At 33.2% G+C, this 22624-nt stretch overlaps 1 protein-coding gene across 1 annotated transcript; it reads right to left on the bottom strand.

Annotated features, from left to right (window-relative positions):
- LOC137828902 (serine/threonine protein phosphatase 2A 57 kDa regulatory subunit B' beta isoform) lies at window positions 1-6097 on the bottom strand. Its single transcript, XM_068635649.1, has 2 exons — window positions 4378-6097; window positions 1-635 (listed from the first exon to the last, which is right to left on the bottom strand). The coding sequence occupies exons 1-2, from the start codon at window positions 5542-5544 to the stop codon at window positions 312-314; spliced, it is 1491 nt and encodes a 496-aa protein (XP_068491750.1). The 5' UTR covers window positions 5545-6097; the 3' UTR covers window positions 1-311.
- Between the last annotated feature and the right edge of the window lie 16527 nt (window positions 6098-22624).

The following is a 22624-nucleotide window of genomic DNA, read 5'->3' as shown; positions in this document are numbered from 1 at the left end:
TTTTGTCTTGAGAAATGAAAAGAAAAAATCTTCCGTATTTCTCTTTATAAAAGGAGAAAAATACAAGAAAGTATTTCACAAAACGTTCTTAATCTGCAGACATTGCTAACAACTTCGAATAAGTTACATTAATCACTGATTTCTTAAAATTGCTAATTATCCAACTGATGTAATAAGTAGAAGAGGAGAAAAAATTAGGCTGAAAAGAAAGAAACCAATAAATAATGGCACCAAAACGGACAAGAGAATATGATGGTCCTTACTTAACCTATTTAACACTCACCTGCAGTTGTGGTAGTATACTAACAAGGCTAAGTTGTGACCATGTCCTCAACTCCGTTCTGTGCAGCCGCATCTGCCAGTCTCTTCCAATTAAGTTCCCGCAGCTCTTCTACATCTTGGGCTTTAGCCTCTTTCTCTGCGTGCTGCCGCTGGCACTCTTCATACAATTCTGCATCCATTTCCAGGAACATTTTCCGAACATTCACGGTCAGTCCATGTACTGCCTGATTCCAATGACTCGAGATGTTTTTCTCAAATGCTTCAAATATTATTGGTAGTACCACCGTCCTGTTTTGAGCAATTAAGCTCACAACATGCTCATTGTTCCACAAAAACAGGGTCCGTTCGGCAACCTGCATTATAAGTGTGGCTAAGCGCAAAGAATTCTCAAAGAACATTTAAACCATGAAAAATAATAACAGTAAAAAAAAATCACTTCTGACTGTTCACGATTCTAAACCTTCCATGCTGATTAAAAAACTTCAGAATAACATTTTCCCTAATTAATTACAGAAGCTGTTTAAAAATTTATAAGGAAAACATGAATGAAATGAAGACATAAAAATAATCATTCCCATATTGACAAAGACCATATTCTTAGAGATGTTCAACTACATTTTTTATGGGGCACTCAACAAATGACTTTTGATCAGTTAAAGAGCGTCTCTTGTTTGCTCGGATTTTTACTTTTTATGTTTCTCCTTTCATTTTCCTAGTTTTCTTCTTTTTAAGGTAGAGGAAGAACAATATTCACATCATATAACAAAGACTAAAAGATACTGCAGTTCAGTAGCTAAATGATTTCAATAATAAGCGAGTAGAAGAATTGTTCAACATAACACAATGAATCAATGCATCAAATTAATAGGTTTAAAATGAAATCTAAAATTTTGGTATAAATAACATACTCATCGCTACCCTACCCTCGAATCAGAGATAAATGTGCTAAATACCCTTTAACAATGAAAGCTAAAATATGCTGATGATATACTGCAGTTCATTTTTTAAACAAACATCTCAGCAGTTGAGAAGCCATAAATGGGACTGGGATATCTTTCCTTCTCTACTTTATAATACCACTGAACTAATTTTGAACATCTTATTATTGATATAAATTAAGTTTAACAATGTCCAGTATAAGTATAAAAAAATGTACAAATCATCTCATAATGTTGCAAAGTCGATCATAGAGGTTTAAAACAGGTTATCCATGATGCAGAGAATTACAAAGAGATGAAAGTTGTCCTCTAAAAGGACCATCGACGTTAAAATGGATAAAAGAAGGGTAACACGTTAATTTCTTAAAGGAGTTTAGTTTTTTAAAATAGAGGAGAGGACAGTGGAAGTTAAGCATCTAGAAGGAGAGGAGTGAAATTTACTCAATTTCAATTCAAAAGCACAATAAAATTTGCAATGAAATGCATACCACCCTCTTGACCTCAACTCTACCAATAATTGTGACTTAAAAAATTAGCCAGCTTAAACTTCCAGTCTTCCATTCACTAATAAGTGAAAGAAACGAAAAAATAAGATTGCCCAAGCTGTCTTGGCAAACTGAAGATAAAAATTCTCTCAATTTTAAGGGGAATTGAATGATTATCAATTGAGATTTTAGAAATTTGAACCAATTTTGGATGAAAAATTGTTATTTTGGCAATTTCAAAGGGATGTAATCATGCAGCGGCTTAATAAGAAACCAAGAGACAGCAGCTTCATCATCATGATAATAGAAGGAACAAGACAGAACCAAGATACGCTTACGAAGAACAAGATTAATGAAGAAACAGAAAAGATGAATGAAGGCTCAATTGCGATTTGCTCCCTGATATATCATATAAATTGCAACACCCTCATGATCTAATAAACTAAACTCATTCACACTTGATTTGTGAAGAATTGAAGATAATTTGCAATGTACCACTGGCCCTTCAACAGAAGTAAAGCCAGTAATACTATTTTAGGGTTGCAAACAGTATAATATTTAAGGTTCTTAAAATGTTTTAAGGTGGATTTAATTAAAAAACTAGAAATTATTTTCCTTATGTGTTAGGACTCGCCCTTTATTACATCACAGACTATGTAATTTCCTGGTGGGTTTAACTCCCACGAAATACATCATTACTTCTCCCAATATTTTTACCGGCGCAGCTATTATTTCTTTCCATGGTGCTGATTTTCTCTTCATTGGAATAAAAAATAGTTTCTGCCTTTAGTGACATACAAGCATCAGGAAGATATTTTATTGACTAAGTAACCAATAGCAAAAGCTTCCAGAAATCTTAAGATTGGATCTACTAAAAAGGACTCAAATCGCCAGCCCTAGAAATAGTTATTTCATTGCTTAATTAGATTCCAAAGAGCATGCTCAAACACAGTTCAGAAACATGCAATAGACTGGTTTACATCTATCAGATTGATGATCGTGCACAACACTCTCAAGATTAAACAACATTCTAAACTCCAGAAAAGGAAACAAAAGGGAGTAATAAATTCCTGTGAAGATTTGATGCTCAGACAGCCATAAAATTTCATCATGACTTATTAGATACTAACCAATTAGAATAAAATAGGAAACTACATTATAATTTGGAAGTAAATGATAATGAGACAAATATCATTATTGATGAGTGAAATTCTCCTAAAATAATTCATCAAGGGCTATCCTTCAGCTCTATAAGAATAAAAATTATGCCATATCAATAATCATTAGATTATAATATATTTAAAGCAAGATTACAACACTCGGCATTTCTGAAAATTGGAAGGTACATGTTTACTAGTTTGGATAATTATCCTAATAAAAGAGCAATTTCCTTTCCAGGTGTTCATGGGAGGGTTTGTAGAAAGGCAGCTGTTAGATGATGCAAGCAGATTATGACTTATGAGAACATGTTATGTCCCTTTGAAATATTCCCCATTTCTATTCAGTTGAAAAACAAAGGTCATCCACAATAATGTCGCATTAACGAAATTAAGGACAGCTTCGCAGAGCAGAAGTTCATTACGAATTCTTATGTCCTTTCAAACTGTTTCTATATCTAGAATGTATGACTGATTCCATCTATAACTTGACTCTGAATTTTGTTGTTAGGGGGGCAGAGTGCAATCGATTATGTTAAATCACAGGATAATATGTTTGGAATCTTAAATCAAGAAGGGTATTGCATTTATCCAAACAAATCAGGGAACAAAAGAACAATTGACCCTATAACCATTTTCCCCACAACTGCAATCTCAAGATTTGCTTTCAATTATGTCAGCATTCTTAAAGTCACATGCATCTCACGACATAATAAATAAAGATAACAACGAGAAAGAAACAAAATATAAGTCACAGACTTCTTAAATAAAATATATAGAAAAATCATTAACTTCATGCATTTAACAAACAGAAAATAAACATTATAGTCCCCAACATATATCCTTACTCATAATATTTTTTTGTGCCAAGTATTTTACTATTTAAAAGAGATATATAAATCACACAATTTCATGATTACTAACGGTTAACTTGCCACTTAAGTACTCAACTCTGAATCAGACAATGAATAATAACGAAGTCAAAATCCCTGTACATGCAAAAGCATGTGCATGTGTCTGTCTATTTTGGTTTCAATGTGTGAAAGGCAAGGATACAATTAATTCAACTCGAACAAAAATCCCTTCCCACGTTAATAGTAATGACCAGTATAATATTTCTTTTCCTTTTTTTTTCCTATCTATTGGAGCATTAGCAATAGATGCATGACATAAAAAGCAACTAAACAATAGAAAAAAAGAAAACGGATTCACTCTCACTACACTATGAAGCTATAAAAGGAAAAACATATAAACAATGAAACAATTAAAGTTCATTAATTATGCAGCTTAAACTTACATCCCCCAACCCCCGCATTCTATAAATAAGAAACCCACGAGTTAAAAAGAAGAGCTAGATTGGATGTGTAACGTAAAACATATCATATAGCATGCAAGGTAGCAGTTCATGAGTAATATTGCAAACTCAAAACCGGAAATAAAAACAATGGAACACAGCCACCCATAATCTCAACTTCAAACTAACACCATCATAGAAGATGGCAATCATCCACGAACCTGAAAGTGAAAGCTATTGAGGCAGCGTGAAATCTGTCTAAAAAGCGGAACCATGCATTTTTGAAACTCGGCGGCCTGCGTGGCCTCCAGCACTTCCTCCAGTTCTCCAAGGAAGAGAACCTCCTTCTGGCAATTGGTAAGAGGCCAATACTTCAACAACCCCCTAATCACCGTATCTGCCAGCTTGAAATCCTTCTCCACAAACTGAGTAATGCAGTAAGACAACTGCTGGTGGTACATGCCCACCGATTTCGGCTTATGCAGAGGCAGAAGCGCCCTCACCAGAAACAACTTGTGCTCCTCCTTCATGGGCAGCGCAAACCCATTAATAATGCTCCCAAGAATCTCCAGAAGCTCCCCAATACCAGAGTGTCGCTCAGTCTCATATATGAACCGATAAAAAATGTTGTTAATAGCCTTTCTAATAAACGGTCTATGCACCATGAATTTCCCGTATATACGATGCAGTATGGTTTTCAAATACTCCCTCTCCCGCGGGTCCTCGGAATCAAACAAATCAAGCAATTTGAGAACAAAGGAGTGGTCAATATATCGTTTTGCGATTTTCGTATCCGTATCGGAGGAAACCACGTATCTGAGGAGAAGCTCGTAGACGAGCTGAAGGTGAGGCCAGGTCGGATCCAAGCTTGGTTCCTCCTCTTCAGGATCGGTGGGTTCCTGGCCGGTGTTCTCGTGAGACGCCGGAGGGAGGCACCGGAAAATATTGACGGAGATCATTCTGATCATCTCCTCCTGGCAATTCTCCGACATCTTGCCGGAGCCAGATTGGATGAAGTCGACGAGGTCCATCAGCGCTTGGCGCTTGATTTCCTTCTCTCTAACGTTCTTCAGCGTGTCGGAGAAGTCAAGGACGTAGCAGCAGACGTGGAGCTTCCGGAGGAAGAGGTTCTGCCGGTCAGAGGCCGGCGCATCGCGAAAAGGAGGCAGAGGCTCCATGGCCCCGGGGGTCGGCACGAGCGGCATCGCGGTGCCGGAGCTAGGAGGCGCGGCACCTCCGGCTCCGCGCGAGGCGTGGTTGACGACGACATTGGGCGAGGGCGCCGCTGCCGAGTTGCGGTTGGCGGCGGCGTACGGCGCAAGCACGGGATCGCTTGCCTCGGACTTGGAGGGCTTCTTGTGCCCGCCTTTCATGATTTTCTTGAACATTCTGGTGTCGCGAGACGGAAACCCTAACCCTAGGATTGAATGATGAGGAGGAGGATGATGAAGTGGTGCGTAGTGGCGAAGGCGAGGTCGTGCAGGAGAAAAACGTGTGGTTGCGTGAGACGCGTGAGGGAAAGGTTTTCATCGAGGTGTGATGCTAATCCATGTATGAAGGGTTGGTTCTTTATCCCCCGATTTTGGCGTGGGGATTCGGATCTGAAAGCGAGAAACGAGAATGGCGAAGGAAAGTGGTTGGGAGATTGTGAAAGCTACGGATCCGAGTGAGGAATCATTGAAGTGAAATGAGCGGTGTGAATGCCGTTACGTTGATGGTTGGATCGATCGGAGAAGTGTTCCGGCGAGGGAGAAGGAATGGCGCACACAGAAACAGCATAGAGAGAGAAAGAGAGACAAGGATAATTAAGGGGTGGGATTAGAGAGAGGTGCGAGTGGAAAGTGAGTGATTATAATGGATTACAATAATCGCTTCCGGAAACAGTCATTTTTTTATTCTTTTTTTTATATCTCTCAACCATTGAAGTTGGTTTTGTTTTCTACTTTTTGGAGTGGTTTACACTTCATAATAAAATAATGCACATTTTTATTTATTTATTTATGTGTGTTTTGTGGTATGGTTGAGTTTGAATTGGATAAAGGAAGAAAATGGATTAAGTGAGTGAGATGATTTTAGGCACAGGCACAGGCACGGGCACAGGAGTGTAATTGGGTGTAGTTGGAGTTGGTCTGGGCTATAATATACCTCAGTAATAAGGGATTCTGAATTCGCCACGTGCCATGCTTATGTCGTATACAGTACTCTTTGTGGTTAACTGCCACATCTTCTGTTAATCTGTTTTTGCTACGTGTGTGTGACAGGTAAAACCCTACAAACAAAACCAAATCCTATAATGTGGTAAGATTCTTCATGGTATCTGAATCTTTGTTTCAACACTTCTTAGTGCTTCATTTTCATAATGTTCTAAAACATAATGGGGTGTTTTAATTGATTTTATTTTATGAATAATTGAATATGATATGGCAGAGAGAGAAGAGTGTGATGCAATTATGAATGATGTGGGTCAGCAATGATAAATAAAATAATGGTATCTATATATATTAGATTCTAACGTGATGTGCTAAGAAGCTTTGATCCATTCAAAAATTGAGGGAGGCATAGATAATGAATGAATGTGTACCTATGGATGACTATTTCCACTACCTATCTTTGGCATCTCATCAATTTCGGCACTGCTATGTAAATCAACTACCAAAATTCTTGGATGCAAATCCTTTCTCTTAATTTCCAAACTAGAGTTTTTTTTTTTTTTCATTATCTATACAAGTCTTTAATGTAATTCTTTTGTTTTATAGATTGTCAAAATCAAAATTTAATTTTCTTAATAAGTGAATAGCATAAACAAACCCTGATTAAATTCTGTATAAATTTGGTCTTGGAGAAAATTTATGCACCAAAGTTGCTCTGTTTTTGGCATAGTTGAGTATTAAGCATATATTATAAAATTTTATAAGCTTTTTATTTTAAATTATATCAGTTATATAAAAAATGTATATAATATTATATCTTTGACTTTTTATACATTTTTTTAATAACTCTAAACAATTATATAAAAGTTAATTGAATTACGAATACCACAATTAATACAGGAATATTTAATCAAAAATAAAGTTAAAATGACAAAAAAGTAAAAAGAGTATATTTATTTTGTTAGATTAAAATTAGTTTTAGACATTCTCTAATCAATTACATTAAATGATTTTTCTACAATGTCTAGAAACCCTTAGATAAAATTCAAAGTATTAATTTTGATGATAGTAAGTATGAAACAAATAATATTTTCCATGTTTAAAGGTATATTATATAAATGTTTTAAATGATATAAGTTTGTTGTTACATGAGTTTTGATGTAATTTCTATATTTATTTATATTTTTTTTAATAATACTTTTTCATGGTATTGGATCCTAGGATATTAGTCTAATTGAGATATTATATTTGATGTCTAACCTATTTTATAATAAAAAAATAAATATTAAAAAGTTAATGGTAAATAGTTTAATTTGAAAGCTTTAAAATGTATATTGTGAACAATTGACAACATTTTCAAATACTATATGAAATGTTTGCATACTACATAGAACTAAAACAAAGTGTCTAAACATGTTCAACATTTTATTATTATTTCAATCTAAAAAAGAGTAAAAATATTTATATATAAAAAAATCTATAATTATCTTTTTTGTTTTCATTCTAAAATCCTGTTACCATTTGTTCTCATATTTATTATCCTAAAATAATGAATTGAGTTTCTATCGACATTTTGGATAATGTTATTAAAATAGTATTTTTTGTTTTTTTTTTCTAAAAAAATATTTTTTTAGACTGAAATAATTACTAAATCCACACCATTAGACCAAACATTGTTCTATCAATATCGGCTAATGAGAGATGATAAAATAAGTTTCATCGTGGAGAAGGAAATAGGTCATCCAAAACACATTTACCAAAAAGCATAAAATAATTTGGCATATCAAGGATTTATTATGTTATGCTTAAAATTAAACTTTCGTATCTTCTAGTTTGTATATTGTTATTTTTTATTTTATTTTTTTATTAAAGCAAGATAGCATATTAGTCAAAAGTCATATTAGTTAGTTTTTAGCTTAAAATTAATTGGCAAAATTCTCATATATATATATATATATATATATATTTTTTTGTCGAACTAATGTTTTGTTTGGATTAGATGATGAATTTAAGGGAGATGAAAATGATAGATTTGAAAGGAAAGTGATGTTGTTTGGATTAAGGAAAAAAGAGTAGAAAGTTAAGAGAAAATTTATGAAAGTTTGTGAATGATATGATTGAATTGTAAATTTTGAAAATTTTAATTAAGATTAAAAAAATTAAGTTAAAATAAATTTTTTTATAACCTTAAATAAATGAAATAATATTTCAAAATAAATTATACTAAATAAATTATCAAAATTTAATTTAATTTAGTTTTTATTTTAAATTTTTTATTTATTTAACATTAAACATATATTAATAAAATATTAAATGTATTTTATTATGAATTTAATAGTTTATTATTTTAAAATAAAAATAAATAAATAATATTATATTTATAAAATGTAATTATTACATTATGGTTTTGTAATGTTACAAAATACTTTCTTCGCACAAAATAAACTTTCTTCGCAATAAATTCTCTATAATATTAGATTTTAGCTTTAAATCAATTGTCATTAAATAGAGTTGTTTTATAGATATATAATTTTTTCAACAATATTATCATGACACTCACAATTAAATGTTTATTAAATTATAAGAAAAAACAAATAAAAAATGACATATTTGCTCTTACATGAGTATTTTTTTAAGGTTACTCATTCTAACTTTATGTATTTTATTTAAATTATTGGGAATTTTAAAAATATTCATGTAAATTTTAAAATGTAACCAGATATTTTTTTTTTTACATATATACTTAGTAATAATATTTCTAATTAAAACATTCATGGGAATTTCAGAAAACACAATACAATACTTCAAACAAACACTCCTAATAATTAAATTACTAATATTAAAAGTAAAAAAATGTTTAAATAACTTAAAATAGAAGTTTAAATTGGTTTTTTGGTATTCATGGCTAACTTGCAAGCTATCCACTTTTACACACTTAGAATTTTGATCCTAAGTTTAGTGATTAACACTTTCAACAAGCATCAAAGGTTTTATTTGACTCTCTAAGCAAAAGAGTCTTCGATCTTTCGTTTTCTTCACTGTATTTCTTTTGATGGTTCCGGAAAAAAGTGTGGAACTTTTCAAAAGAAACTTGTTCGCCCTTTCGCATTGAGTCCACAAGAATCTTTTATCTAAAAGTAGAACAGGAAAACAGAAAATAATATAATATAATTATACTTAAAAAAAGTAAAAAGAATTTTGTTTCAATTTTAATTATATTAAGATTATATCAATCCATCATCACGTATAAAGAAGATAACAAAAAGACTGGATTAACTTTTTAACTCGTCAACTAATATTAATCTACTTAACCTGTAATTAACAGGTGAGACAGACTCATTTAACATTTTTTAAAAAAATCTTATATTTTTAGAATAAAATATGGTAAATGTATAACTTTATTTAAATTAATTTTTTTATACATTATTAATTTATTAAAATATTATTGATATTTTTTTTATTAGGTATTAATTTTTTTATTAGAATATTAAAATTTGATTTAAGTTTATTGTTCTTTCTTATTTTTTTATTGTCTACAAAATGATATATTACAATCAAATAAATAGATATAAAATAAATAAATAAATAAAAAGTGATGGACCAATCTTTCGATCTGTCAATCCATCCTATAACAGAACGAGAACGAGTTACTATTTCTATTCGATCCTATCCACAAAATCGAGTTACTATTTCTTTTCGATCCTATCCACAAAATTGATCAAACCTTTGTGACCTCTAGTATAAAGTATTTTTTTATTTGAATTTTTATTTTTCTGTTACAATTTTATTTATCTTTAAAAATGTCTCAAATAATATAATAAAAAAATAAAATATATATAAATTATAATTATAATTACTTATGAGGATGTAAAACTTTTGGGTATACCAGAATATAAACCTTTGATTAATGGTTAAGTTTTAAACTATTTTTTTATTAATTCCTATAGAGAATACAAAATGTTTTTCAAGAAATTTAAGTAGGTGGTGAGAGTTTCGCATTCATAATTTACGACTAATTAGATCTAAATTTTACTATAAAAAAATATTATTTGAATAAAAAATAATGAAGAATCCAATAATTACAACAAGATAACAATCTTTTAAAAGAGTATAAGTTGACTATTAAAAAAAATCTTCTTAAAATTAGGTAAAAATTACAATAATAATTAAAAATGTTTAACAAACATCATCACTTAAATTAATAATTTTGTATACTTATAATTTATTGTACGTGTAATTTTGTATGATACAAGTAGGTATAATTTATAAAATTGAATAAGTGTTAACCTAATTTGTTTTATCTGTAAGCGTTATCTGAAGTTGAGCATTAAGTAGAAAAATGAAAAGTGAGAATAAAGTAATGTGTATTCAACAAACACAATTGTCGGACATAATCAAAGTCTAATGATGATCAAAGTCTGATAAGGATGGTTCATGGTATCAGTATCAGTCACCACAAACATGATAAACTTGTTTTACCAAAGCTCCATTTTCAATCTTCAATGGTGACGTCTTATGTTATCACTTACAAAGTCAAATATCATTAATTTATTTTTCCTTTTAAAAAAAAAATTGTTCTGGCTAAGGTTTATGAACAGAATAACCTTTACAGCTTTACTATAGACAATAAGAAAATAGGTTGAAAATTGTTACATGCGCTAATAATTTATTTATTTTCATCATGAATAGTTTTTTTTGTTCGTCGTAAATAATTTATTTAATACAATACCAAAAAAATTAATAATTATCGTACTTTCTATCATAAATATTAGATAGTCAAAAGTTCTGTGGTTGCAATTGCAGATTGGAAGGGGTCACGTGGTTTGGGCTTGGGCCTTCGCTTATAACCCATAATTGGCTTCTTCTTCCTGCACTCCCACGTTTTTCTTCCTACATCTCCACAATTTTAAATATTCCAACATTAACCTTGACCTATAATTTGAAAAGGGACCCGTTTTGTATTTCCACTTTCATTGTTCATCTTTATCCTTGAGTATCAACTGCTGTGGAAGGTCTTTGTAATTGTTCGAAGCAAGGTGGAGGAGTACGCAACGTTGTCGAAGTGTTGTTTGGGTTATAGAGGTAAAAGTTAAGTTTTTTTTAGGAATACGGTGGTTATGGGGATTTCGGGGTTACCGAATATCGAGATCTGGTAATATATTATGGATTCATGAATCCAGAATTGATTAAATTGTGTGTTATGGATGAGGGGGTGTTCCAGAAGGTAAAAGGTCATAAATTGTTGTTTTCCAGAGTGTTGAATTCGGAAGCCTAAATTGCATTATGGATTGGTGGATCCAAAATTGTTTTTTTGTGTTATGGATTCCTCAATCTGGAATGCATCACTTGCATTATGGATTTATGAATCCGGAATTGTTTTTTTGTGTTATGGATTCCTTAATCCAGAATGGTCTTTTTGAATTATGGATTGTTGGATCCGGAATGATTTTTTTGACTTATGGATTCATGGATCCGGAATGCAATGATTTTGTTTCATTTTATTTTATTTGTAGAAGCATGGACAATAGTGAAGAATTTGAACAAGAATTATATGATGAGGTTGATGTGTGGGATGATGATGATATTGAGAAGTCATTATCTAAATCGAAGATATATGAATGTACAGATGCGTTTACTACATATGAGGTAAAGTTAAGTTCGTAAAGTATGTTTAAGTTGTTTGTTAATTAGTAAATAATTTGTTATGATAACTTTTATAGGTATTTCGTACTCGGGATGAGCTCCTAAAGTGGGTTAGAAAAGTTACGTTTCACTTTGGTTTTGTTATTGTGATATTGAGATCGGATACTTTAACTGGCCAACGAGGAAGGAAGACATTTGTATTATTAGGTTGTGAGAGAGGAGGTAAATACAAACGATATAAGAAGGATTTACAGGTTACTGAGAGTGGAACTAGGAAATGTGGTTGTCCTTTCAGATTACGAGGGTATCCAGTAAAGAGTGGTGAAGGATGGATATTGAAATTAATTTGTGGGTCTTGTAACGTCACTTTTTTAAAAACAGAAACAAAAGCCCCTACATGCATTCTTTCTTCTTCCTTATCTCCATTTCTCTCTCTCTCTCTCTCTCTCTCTCTCTCTCCATATTCTCTTCTCTCCCTCTCTCTTAATTTTATCTTCCAATCTTCATCTATTTTAGAATCTGATCGGACCACGTTGTAGCTGACGAGTTAAGGAACATTTCTACCCGATCATATTTTCAAACAGAGTAAGTTCATTTTTACTCTAAATATCCTTTGTTCTCTTTTTTTTTCTTAGGATTTAGTTATCAATCTTGGTGGGGTCAGTTGAGAAGTTTAATCCTATCAACTTATTCTATTATATACTGAATTTTTGTTCTGTTTGGATAATTTGCATTAGGTCCGTAAATCTTGAAGCTTATCCAGATTGTGGGAAATAAAATTCTAGAAAGTTGCTTGGAAAACAAACAATTAAGGTAAGGGAAGCTAAATTTAATTTTTAATAGCACCCTAGGATAGAAGATCTGAATGCGGAAGGGACGTGGTCCCAATATTCAATTTTTCTTGCAGGGATGTTGTGTGTTTATATATTGGGTTGTTTGTTTATATATTATTTAAATTTTGAAAAATATTATATTTTGATGGTTTAATATTTAAGTGTTGTTTTTTTTATGTTAATTACGCTTTTGAATATTGTAGATCACTTTTTGAATGATGTTGTATGACGGAATGGTATGGAATTGAATTCATACATTTGGGATAATGTATGGACTGATGTTTGTTGTGTATTAAGTATTGATGCCTATGTGGTAACAGAGATCTCCGAGCTTCACTGGTGATCTAAGTCACATAGATTAAGATATCAGGTGGTGAGAAGCTGATGGAGGAGTTCATGCACACCGTGACATATGAGATGCACGGCATGAGTTGTATTGAACTTACCCTGATCCTTTCTGTTGGATTCGCTGGTAATCTTTGGATCAGGTGTTAGTCTCTGGTAGGACTTACTTAATAGGGTTTAGGGTTAGTCTGTTGATTTCGTTTCCTTTGTTCTAAGCACTCTTTGATCCTTTAAATGTTGTTATACTTCTCCTATAATGTTGTTTTCAAGAGTTCTAAAGTGTCTATGTTCAATGCAACTCATATCAAGTGTGGACAACCTACTCCCGATCACATATTTCATACACCGCGGCTCATCCTCAACATAGTCATCCCGAAGCTGGCGGTGCCCAATACTCGGAAAGTGCTCATATATCCACGATGCCAATAACGTGACATATCCAGCTAACTGTCTATTATTTGCATAGGAACAATCTCCCAACTGCTCATACATGTGGGTCAAAGCAGCTGCTACCCACGAGTATCCTCCGGTGTGCCTTAAATCTACAAATAATCCCAAGTAGGATACACTAACCGATGTAGCACTCTTATCTGCAAAGATGGTGTAACCTATTAGGTGTAGCAAATATTCTCGTGCAACCACAGTCCATTGTCTCTTCGTACATGCGTCCTTATACATCTCTCTCAACCAGCTTAGACGCACATGTCCACCCCGACAATGACGAGTCTCAGCAGCTGCTACCCAATCTACACAAAGTGAATCAACAAGCAAATCAGTCGCCGCAGTTGTATCCAAGCTCGGGTACGTGTAAAATTATCCCATAATTGGGAGGTGCAACAAATTCAACACATCATCCAATGTGATGGTTAACTCACCTACAGGAAGATGAAAGGAATTTGTCTTTGCGTGCCACCTTTCTGTTAGAATGGATGGCTTTAAACTAGAGGGGGGGTGAATTGTTTAAAGAGGATTTTCGTAAACTTTTAAAACAAGAATGAATTTATCTCAGGAAACTATTGATAAGAAATTCAGTTTACCAAAAACAGCAAATACAATCAGCACAACCAGAAAAACAATTGGTTGTTTATACCAGCAAACAACAATTAAAAACTGAATTTAAAGAGTTAGAGATAGAGAGATTGTACACAAATGTTTATACTGGTTCACTCCAAACCCAGAGCTACATCCAGTCTTCTCAGAACCCTAAGGAAATCCACTAAGCAATCACAACTTGATCACTTACACAACAACCAAGAGAATGACCTTGAACACCTCAAGAAACACACTCTCCTTGGCCAACACACCAACACCAAGATTGCTGATCTTGATCCCTTCAAGAACACACAGCCAATCTTAGCAAACACAGAAACTAAACTTGTTTCACAGAATACAAGGATTACACTTGTTACAGAAGATAATCTGAAATCAATACAAGCAGAATCCTATTGCACAAAAATTTGATCAATCACAAACTCTTAGCAATCTCAGCTCTTTGAAAAACTCAAAAACTCTTAGTAAAAACTTGTCAAAGATTGATTCTCAAATCTGTTATTCTGAATTTATTCAAAGATGTAGTTTGTTATCAAATCTTAACAAAATCTTAAATTGCATTAAAAGATTGGTCAAAACATTTAATGACTGGAGCGTAAGTAGTTAAATCATTTAAAGCTCAGTCAAAGATAAAACAATTTTTCTGTTATAGTCCCAAAACAAACAATCGGTTGTTTCCTCGAATCAATCGGTTGTTTTGGTTCTTAACAGTTCAACCATTTGAAAAACAGTTTTCAATCTTTTTCTCAAAACACCTAAGTATAAACAATCAGTTGTTTTAACTTAGTTTGAAAACATTTTACTTTCACAAAGATTGAGATGCTTATGCTTTAGATTCGATCAAGGGGTGGATTACAAAACCCAAACTACCCCAGAACTATACTAAACCAGCACAGCAACACCAAGCACAACCAAGGCTTCAACATCCTTCAAAGGATTTGGATTCTTCAAAGCTTGAACACCACTTGGTTCAACAATCTCCCCCTATTTGATGAAGACAAATCCCTGATGCTTGTGTTGTACCTGATTGAATCTGAAGCAGTTCCTGCAAGATAGAGTTTTGAACAAAGCATAGAACTTCTGATATTTGGTTAGCACAGATAAACAGTAATAAACTTCAGAGCTAAATATCAGAAAATATTACTCATCCCAAACTGTTTTAACAACAAGAAAACAAAAACTTAAACACATCATATATCTCCCTCTATTCGTCTTCACAAATAGACAAAGAGAAAAGATAAAACAAGATATTGTTTTGATTACATCAGAATTAAAGCAGTAACAACAGAAAGAAAGAAATTCAAAAAACCAGATATAACAGCCAAAAACAATCGATTGTTCCGATAACCAATCGATTGTTTTTCCTTCATTCTTCTTTATCAGCAAACTGAAGATCAAAGATTTGGTTCTGGACAGCTTCAATCTGTTCATCTAGAGTCATGAACCGCGCATCCATGTTGTCAAACCTGGTGTCAATCCTTTGGAAATTACTAACACAGAGATCATGAAGGCTCCTTTGATTTTCAGCAAAGCTATCAAGCTTATTCATCATGAGTCTTTCAAAAGGAGACATGGTTTGCATCCTTTCTTATTGATTTCCAGCACCAACACTTGGTCCAGCATCTTGATAATCTTCAGGTGGATCTTCATGTTGAACATCCATGTCAACAGGTTCATCTTGTTCAAGATTAGCAGCACCACTAAATGAGGCACCAAGATCACCATCCTTGCTTATCCATTTTCCACCTACTTTGGTAAAACCCATTTTGCTTAGTGATCCATTGTTCAAATCTTTAGTTGACTTGACCAACTTAGATGTTTCATCTTCAAGATTTACTTCAAAATAGAGTAGAAATTTAGATATCAAAACAACATATGGATAATGATAATCACTTAACCTCATGGCTTTTTGCATGTGCTCTTTGATGTTGTGAATCCAATTGATTTTGATTTTCTTCGTGATGAAGAAGATATATACCAGATCTTCTTCAGTGAGAACATAATGATTACTCCCCCTTGGAGTTAGAATCCAAGTTACAATGAGAGCAAGCAATCTTTCATCAAGTTTTAGACCTCCAACCGAGCATGTACTTACTTGAGCATGTTGATTCTTCAAGCAACTCTTGTAGAATTGGATTTTGTTAAAATCCTCCACTACTCCAAGGTTTCCCTTGTTGATTCTAAGACCAGAGAACTTGAGACCAGCAACAACAGTCCATACTTCACGAGTTATCTCCATTTCTACACCCTTCACATGAGAAACTAGATTGTTTCCCTCAAACTTTAGGTTTGTGTAGAACACCCTCACCAAATCTGGATATATGTTTCCCTTCATCTCCAGGAACTTTATGAGAGATTGATCCTTGAGCAGCCTTCTCACATTATCAAGCTTTTGACTTTTCAGCCAGTCAAAGCATACAACCTTGGGGTTGCTTATCTTCTTGATACTTGTTTCATACCTATACTTTTCAATAAGATCATTGTCTCCAGAAAACCAGCCTTCTAACCTTCCTCCAGACCTTACAGCCCTGGTTTTGACTCTCTTTGAGGTGGGAGGAGTTGATTCCATGATGGCAGAGAAGAAAACAGAGAAGAAGCTCTCTTCACAGATTTTTGCAAGAGATGTTGCAATTAGTTGTTCTTGTGGAAGAGATCAGCTGCACCAGATTTTATAGCAAAAAATAAAATAAAAATCAATTAGCATTCAATTTTATTTAGTGGGTACCTGATATTTCAGAGATAGAGGACTTGACTCTGCTCTGCACAGAAAACATCAGAAAAAGCTGAAAATCACATGGTCTTCACATGTGATCTTTGACTAGTCATTAAGGATCTTGAATTCCCAAGATTTTTGAATATTTTCCTTTATGACAGTTGTAACTCTTTTATGAACGTAATCAACTTTCAACACAGATTCTTTGACCAAGATTCTCTCTTTTGAATTGATCTGCAACGGATAGAAATTCAAAATAGCAATTAAAACAATTTCTTCATAATGCTGTCAGACCCAAAACAATCAGTTGTTTCGAAGAAACAATCGGTTGTTTTTCTGTAGCAGTTAAAACTATTTTTGAATTTTAATCATGAGCAGAAGGAGTTCAAAACAGATGACATTGAGCATAATAAAAAGATTGTTTAACCATGAGAAAGAACTTTGAATCAGAAATTAAGAACAAATAAAGGAAAGTCTTATCCTTATGTCAATTCTTCAATGAGCCATGTGCTTTATGATCAAGAAGCCTCTTTTCACTGTTGAGGTCTTTTGCATAACATTGATTCAACTTCAATGACTGTCTTTTTCTTCAAAAACTTGATCAGATGACCCAGTCCCTCCTTTTTCTTTAGTTTTCTTGCATAAAAGATTTCAAGGAGCAAGATTTGGTCCCCTTATAAATTTGGGTCCGTTTGACTTTTCTTTGCAGTTAGAAACTTCACATCCCTTAGGAATCCATTTCATAAAACCTCTTGGAACAGAATATTTCTTTATTTTGCAGAACCTAACAGAGTGGCCTTTCTTCATGCAGTAAAAGCATGTAACAACCGGTTGTTTCGTCTTAACAATCGGTTGTTTTTCTGATTTTCTTGAAAAACTTTTTGAAAACTTATCTTGCTTGTTTTGTGGATTAAAGCCTAAACCAGCCTTTCCAAAAACACAACTTTGAGATGCCAAGACATTCTCAAAGTTAGATTTCCCTTTTGAAAGCTTGTCCACAGTTTCAACAAGATAGTGAACCTTTTTCTCAATATTTTCACAATTTTCGCAAATGAGAGTATCACACTTGCAAGAAGAATTTTTGAAATGGTTTTCCAATTTTTCAAAATCACTTTTTCTTTTTCCAGATCTTCTTCAAGTGATTTAACTCTCTTTTCAAGCCAACTGTTAAGATCTTTCAATCGATTGTTTGAAAGAACCAATCTATTAGCTTCATCAGGTGTTTCTTGAAAAGCTTCAAGCAATTCACTGTAATTTTGTTCATTTAAGGAAGCACATGAACTTACCTCATTTGAGCTGCAAGATTCATCATCATTCTCAGCAACCAAGCAGATGTTTGCTTTCTCATCTTCACTTGATGAAGAACTTGATGATGATATCTCATTTTCATCCCAAGCTATGTAGGCCCTTTTTGTCTTGCTTTTCTTTTCCTTATAACTGGGCTTTTTCTCCTTGCTTTTGTTTGGACAATCTGCCTTTATATGACCTTGCTCACCACAACCAAAACAAATATAGTTATTTCAATTAAAATAATTGGATTTCTTGTTTCCATACCTATCTTTGTTGTTGTCTTTGTTGCGGTTTCTCTTTAGGAATTTGCTGAACTTTCTTGACAGCAAGCTAAGGTTTTCCTCATCACTATCATCACTAGAATCTTGCTTTCCTTTGTGCTTGGATGCTTTTAAGGCTATGCTCCTTGTGTGCTTATCTTCACTCTCCTGAACATTGAGTCTATTCATCTCTAGCTCATGTTCCCTAAGCTTTCCAAACAAAGAAGCAACACTTAATGATGTTAGATCTTTAGATTCGGAAATAGCAGTTACCTTTGGTTGCCATGCTCTATCAAGACATTTCAAGATCTTGATGTTCAGCTCTTCTTTATCAAAGGTCTTGTCAAGGCTCATAAGGTTATTGATGATGTGCGTGAATCTTTTCTGCACCTCAGTAATTGTTTCGCCTTTAAGCATTCTAAACATCTCATACTCTTGGATAAGAGCATGCTTTCTAGCTCTTTTCACCTCATTTGTTCCTTCATGAGTGACTTCCAAGGTGTCCCACATTTCTTTTGATGATTTGCATTGCGAGACCCTTAAAAACTCATCAGAATTTAAAGCAGAGGTTATAATATTTTTGGCAATGCAATCGAATTTGGCCTTTTTGCTTTCTGCATCAGTCCATTGAGACCATGGTTTCTTAATGACAGATCCATCCTTTTCAAACTTTGGGACAAAAGGACCATTTTCAATTGCATCCCAAATTCCTTTGTCAAGAGATTCCATAAATATTTTCATTCTTACTTTCCAAAACTGGTAGTTCAAACCACAAAACAAAGGTGGTTTGTTAATTGAAGCACCTTCCCCAAAAGGTAGTCTATCAGCCATTAAAAAAAGATTTTTAGGATCAACTTGAATAACTTTCAAGAACCAAGCTCTTGATGCCGATTGTTAGAATGAATGGCTTTAAACTAGAGGGGGGGGGGGGGGGTGAATTGTTTAAAGAGGATTTTCGTAAACTTTTAAAACAAGAATGAATTTATCTCAGGAAACTATTGTTAAGAAATTCAGTTTACCAAAAACAGCAAACAAAATCAGCACAACCAGAAAAACAATTGGTTGTTTCACAGAAACAATCGGTTGTTTATACCAGTAAACAACAATTAAAAACTGAATTTAAAGAGTTAGAGATAGAGAGATTGTACATATGTTTATACTGGTTCACTCCAAACCCAGAGCTACATCCAGTCTTCTCAGAACTCTGAGAAAATCCACTAAGCAATCACAACTTGATCACTTACACAACAACCAAGAGAATGACCTTGAGCACCTCAAGAAACACACTCTCCTTGGCCAACACACCAACACCAAGATTGCTGATCTTGATCACCTCAAGAACACACAGTCAATCTTAGCAAACACAGAAACTAAACTTGTTTCACAGAATACAAGGATTACACTTGTTACAGAAGATAATCTGAAATCAATACAAGTCGAATCCTATTCCACAAAACTTTGATCAATCAAAAACTCTTAGCAATCTCAGCTCTTTGAAAAAATAAAAAACTCTTAGTAAAAACTTGTCAAAGATTGATTCTCAAATCTGTTATTCTGAATTTATTCAAAGATGTAGTTTGTTATCAAATCTTAACAAACTCTTAAATTGCATTAAAAGATTGGTCAAAGCATTTAATGACTGGAGCGTAAGCAGTTAAATCATTTAAAGCTCAGTCAAAGATAAAACAGTTTTTCTGTTATGGTCCCAAAACAAACAATCGGTTGTTTCCTCGAATCAATCGGTTGTTTTGGTTCTTAACAGTTCAACCATTTGAAAAACAGTTTTCAATCTTTTTATCAAAACACCTAAGTATAAACAATCGATTGTTTCGACAAAACAATCGGTTGTTTTAACTTAGTTTGAAAACATTTTACTTTCACAAAGATTGAGATGCTTATGCTTTTATATTCGATCAAGGGGTGGATTACAAAACTCAAACTACCCCAGAACTATACTAAACCAGCACAGCAACACCAAGCACAACCAAGGCTTCAACATCCTTCAAAGGATTTGGATTCTTCAAAGCTTGAACACCCCTTGGTTCAACACTTTCTACAAAGGCACATATCAATCCTTTGTCTATCGTGTCATAGCTTGCCCCAACAAGTCCAACTAAACCTGACAAATCCACTGCAGGTAGTATCTAAGGATGAGGAGCACCCATCTTACTCATTTTTCGGCCATGAGACACCAATTTTAACTCTCATCGATTCTAATTTAACCAATCAAAATCATATAAAATATACAATTTAATCAACGCAAATCATATCAAATTAACAGGGAACAAGTATCATATTACAACATATTTACTTACCACACCATTCCGTAATTGCATGGCCACATGGGCTTCATAACCTGTCAACAATGTCCCATCACGTGGACCTTTGGGATAACCTTCACCTTCTACTTCAGGTGCGTCTTCATCCTCCACCTCCATTTGGGGTTCAGCTTCTTCAAGTTCAACATGTTTTGCATATTCATGTTCAACATGTTCTTCATCTTCATTAACATGTCTTCTTCTTCTTCTTCTTCTAACAGAGGTTGTGGGACATAAACGATCACCTTATGAACCTACACCCCTATTCTTCATCATTTCTATTCAATTACACCATTCAAGTTAAACCAAATTACAAACTAATTAATGAGTGCATACTAACCCAACCCCATAACTCCTTTACCTTGACCCAATACAATTGTTGTTTACTAATTTGAGTCAACACAAACACAAATAGCAACTCATTATTCTAGACACATCAATTCGATACAATACCGGATCCACAAATTCGGAAGCTTACCGGATCCAAAAATCCAGAACATTCCCGGAATCAAAAATTCGAGATTTTACCAAAGCCATAAGTCTGGGATTTTACCGTATTCTCTTATCCAAAATTATACTGGATTCTATAATCCGAAATGTGAAAAAACGTTTACAAAAACATAAATCCATGGAAAAAACGAATGTCTAAATCTGAAAACAAAGGAATTTACTTAACTTTGCCAAGAGCACTTTAAATCACCAAGAAGAAATATGTGAGATTGAAAGGAGAATGCTATGAAGGTGTCACTACTACGTTGTTATGGAAGAGGGAGAAAGACGGTTACGCAAATGAGAAGATCAGTCGCTGCCTTTGTTTTAGGGTTTTTTTAGATTAGGGATATGTTTGGAATTTTAAAAACTAATAAGGGTGATTTCGTCTTTGCATAAGAGTGTAGGGGTGCAGGGAGAAAAAGTGGGGGTGCAGGAAGAAACTGTCTCCATAATTAGGGGAAATTCTCCAAGTAAGTCCATATCCTTTTTTCTTCTTGTACCTCCATATTTTTTTAATTTTAATAATACTCTTTTGAGTATGGTGTTGTGATGTCTTCTTCTTCATTCTCAAGTGGTGGTGGGTGGTTGCTTGTGGTGATTGATGATTGATGATAGTTAGTGGTTAACATTGGTAATTGAGATAAATTTTCTATTGTTTTTACTAATGGTGGTTGTGTTTTCGTTTACTTATTTTTTTTTATATTTTTTTTGGAAACCAAAAACCTAGAAAAAAAAATCAGCAAGGTAAAAAAATGGAGTACAAAACTAAAAAAATAATTATCTCCACACCAGGAAACCTCAAATACAATGAATCTTCTTGGCAATCATTTTACATACGCTCAACTAATGAAACTGCTCTCTCAAACATTATAACGGAAGAAAAATAAAAGTGTTGCAACTAGAAGAAAGATATGCGGTTAGAAGAGAGATATGAGAGTGTGAGATATAACTAAGATAATTTAAAAAAGTTAAAATCAGGGTTATTTAAAAAAAATTTAAAAATTAAAATTGATTTTTCATAATTAATATAGAGTTGTAGGAGAAAGGTATGGAGGTGGAGGGAAAATTAATTTTTCACTCACAGGGAATTTGGAATACAAAACTTAACTTTTTAACTTTCATAATTCAAATTTTTTTTCAAATCATTTAATTAAGATTCTCTTTTATAATATTTTTCGCTGTAATAGAAGTCTAAAAAGAAAATCATGGAGGTGTAGGAATATAATGTATAGAGCTTGTTTTTCAATACAAACATTTTCACTTTTTCAACTAGTATACCAATAAATTAATTCAGCACCATCATCATTCTAATGACAATGAAATTAGAGTTTTTTTTATTTATCTTTCTAATTGAAAAATAATTAAAAATGTTTT

Source organism: Phaseolus vulgaris, chromosome 7 (genome assembly GCF_051622355.1).
Source record: "Phaseolus vulgaris cultivar YP4 chromosome 7, ASM5162235v1, whole genome shotgun sequence".
Classification (NCBI taxonomy): Eukaryota; Viridiplantae; Streptophyta; class Magnoliopsida; order Fabales; family Fabaceae; genus Phaseolus; species Phaseolus vulgaris.
The sequence above is the reverse complement of the archived record's forward strand: the minus strand, read 5'-3'. Positions and strand labels throughout refer to the sequence as shown.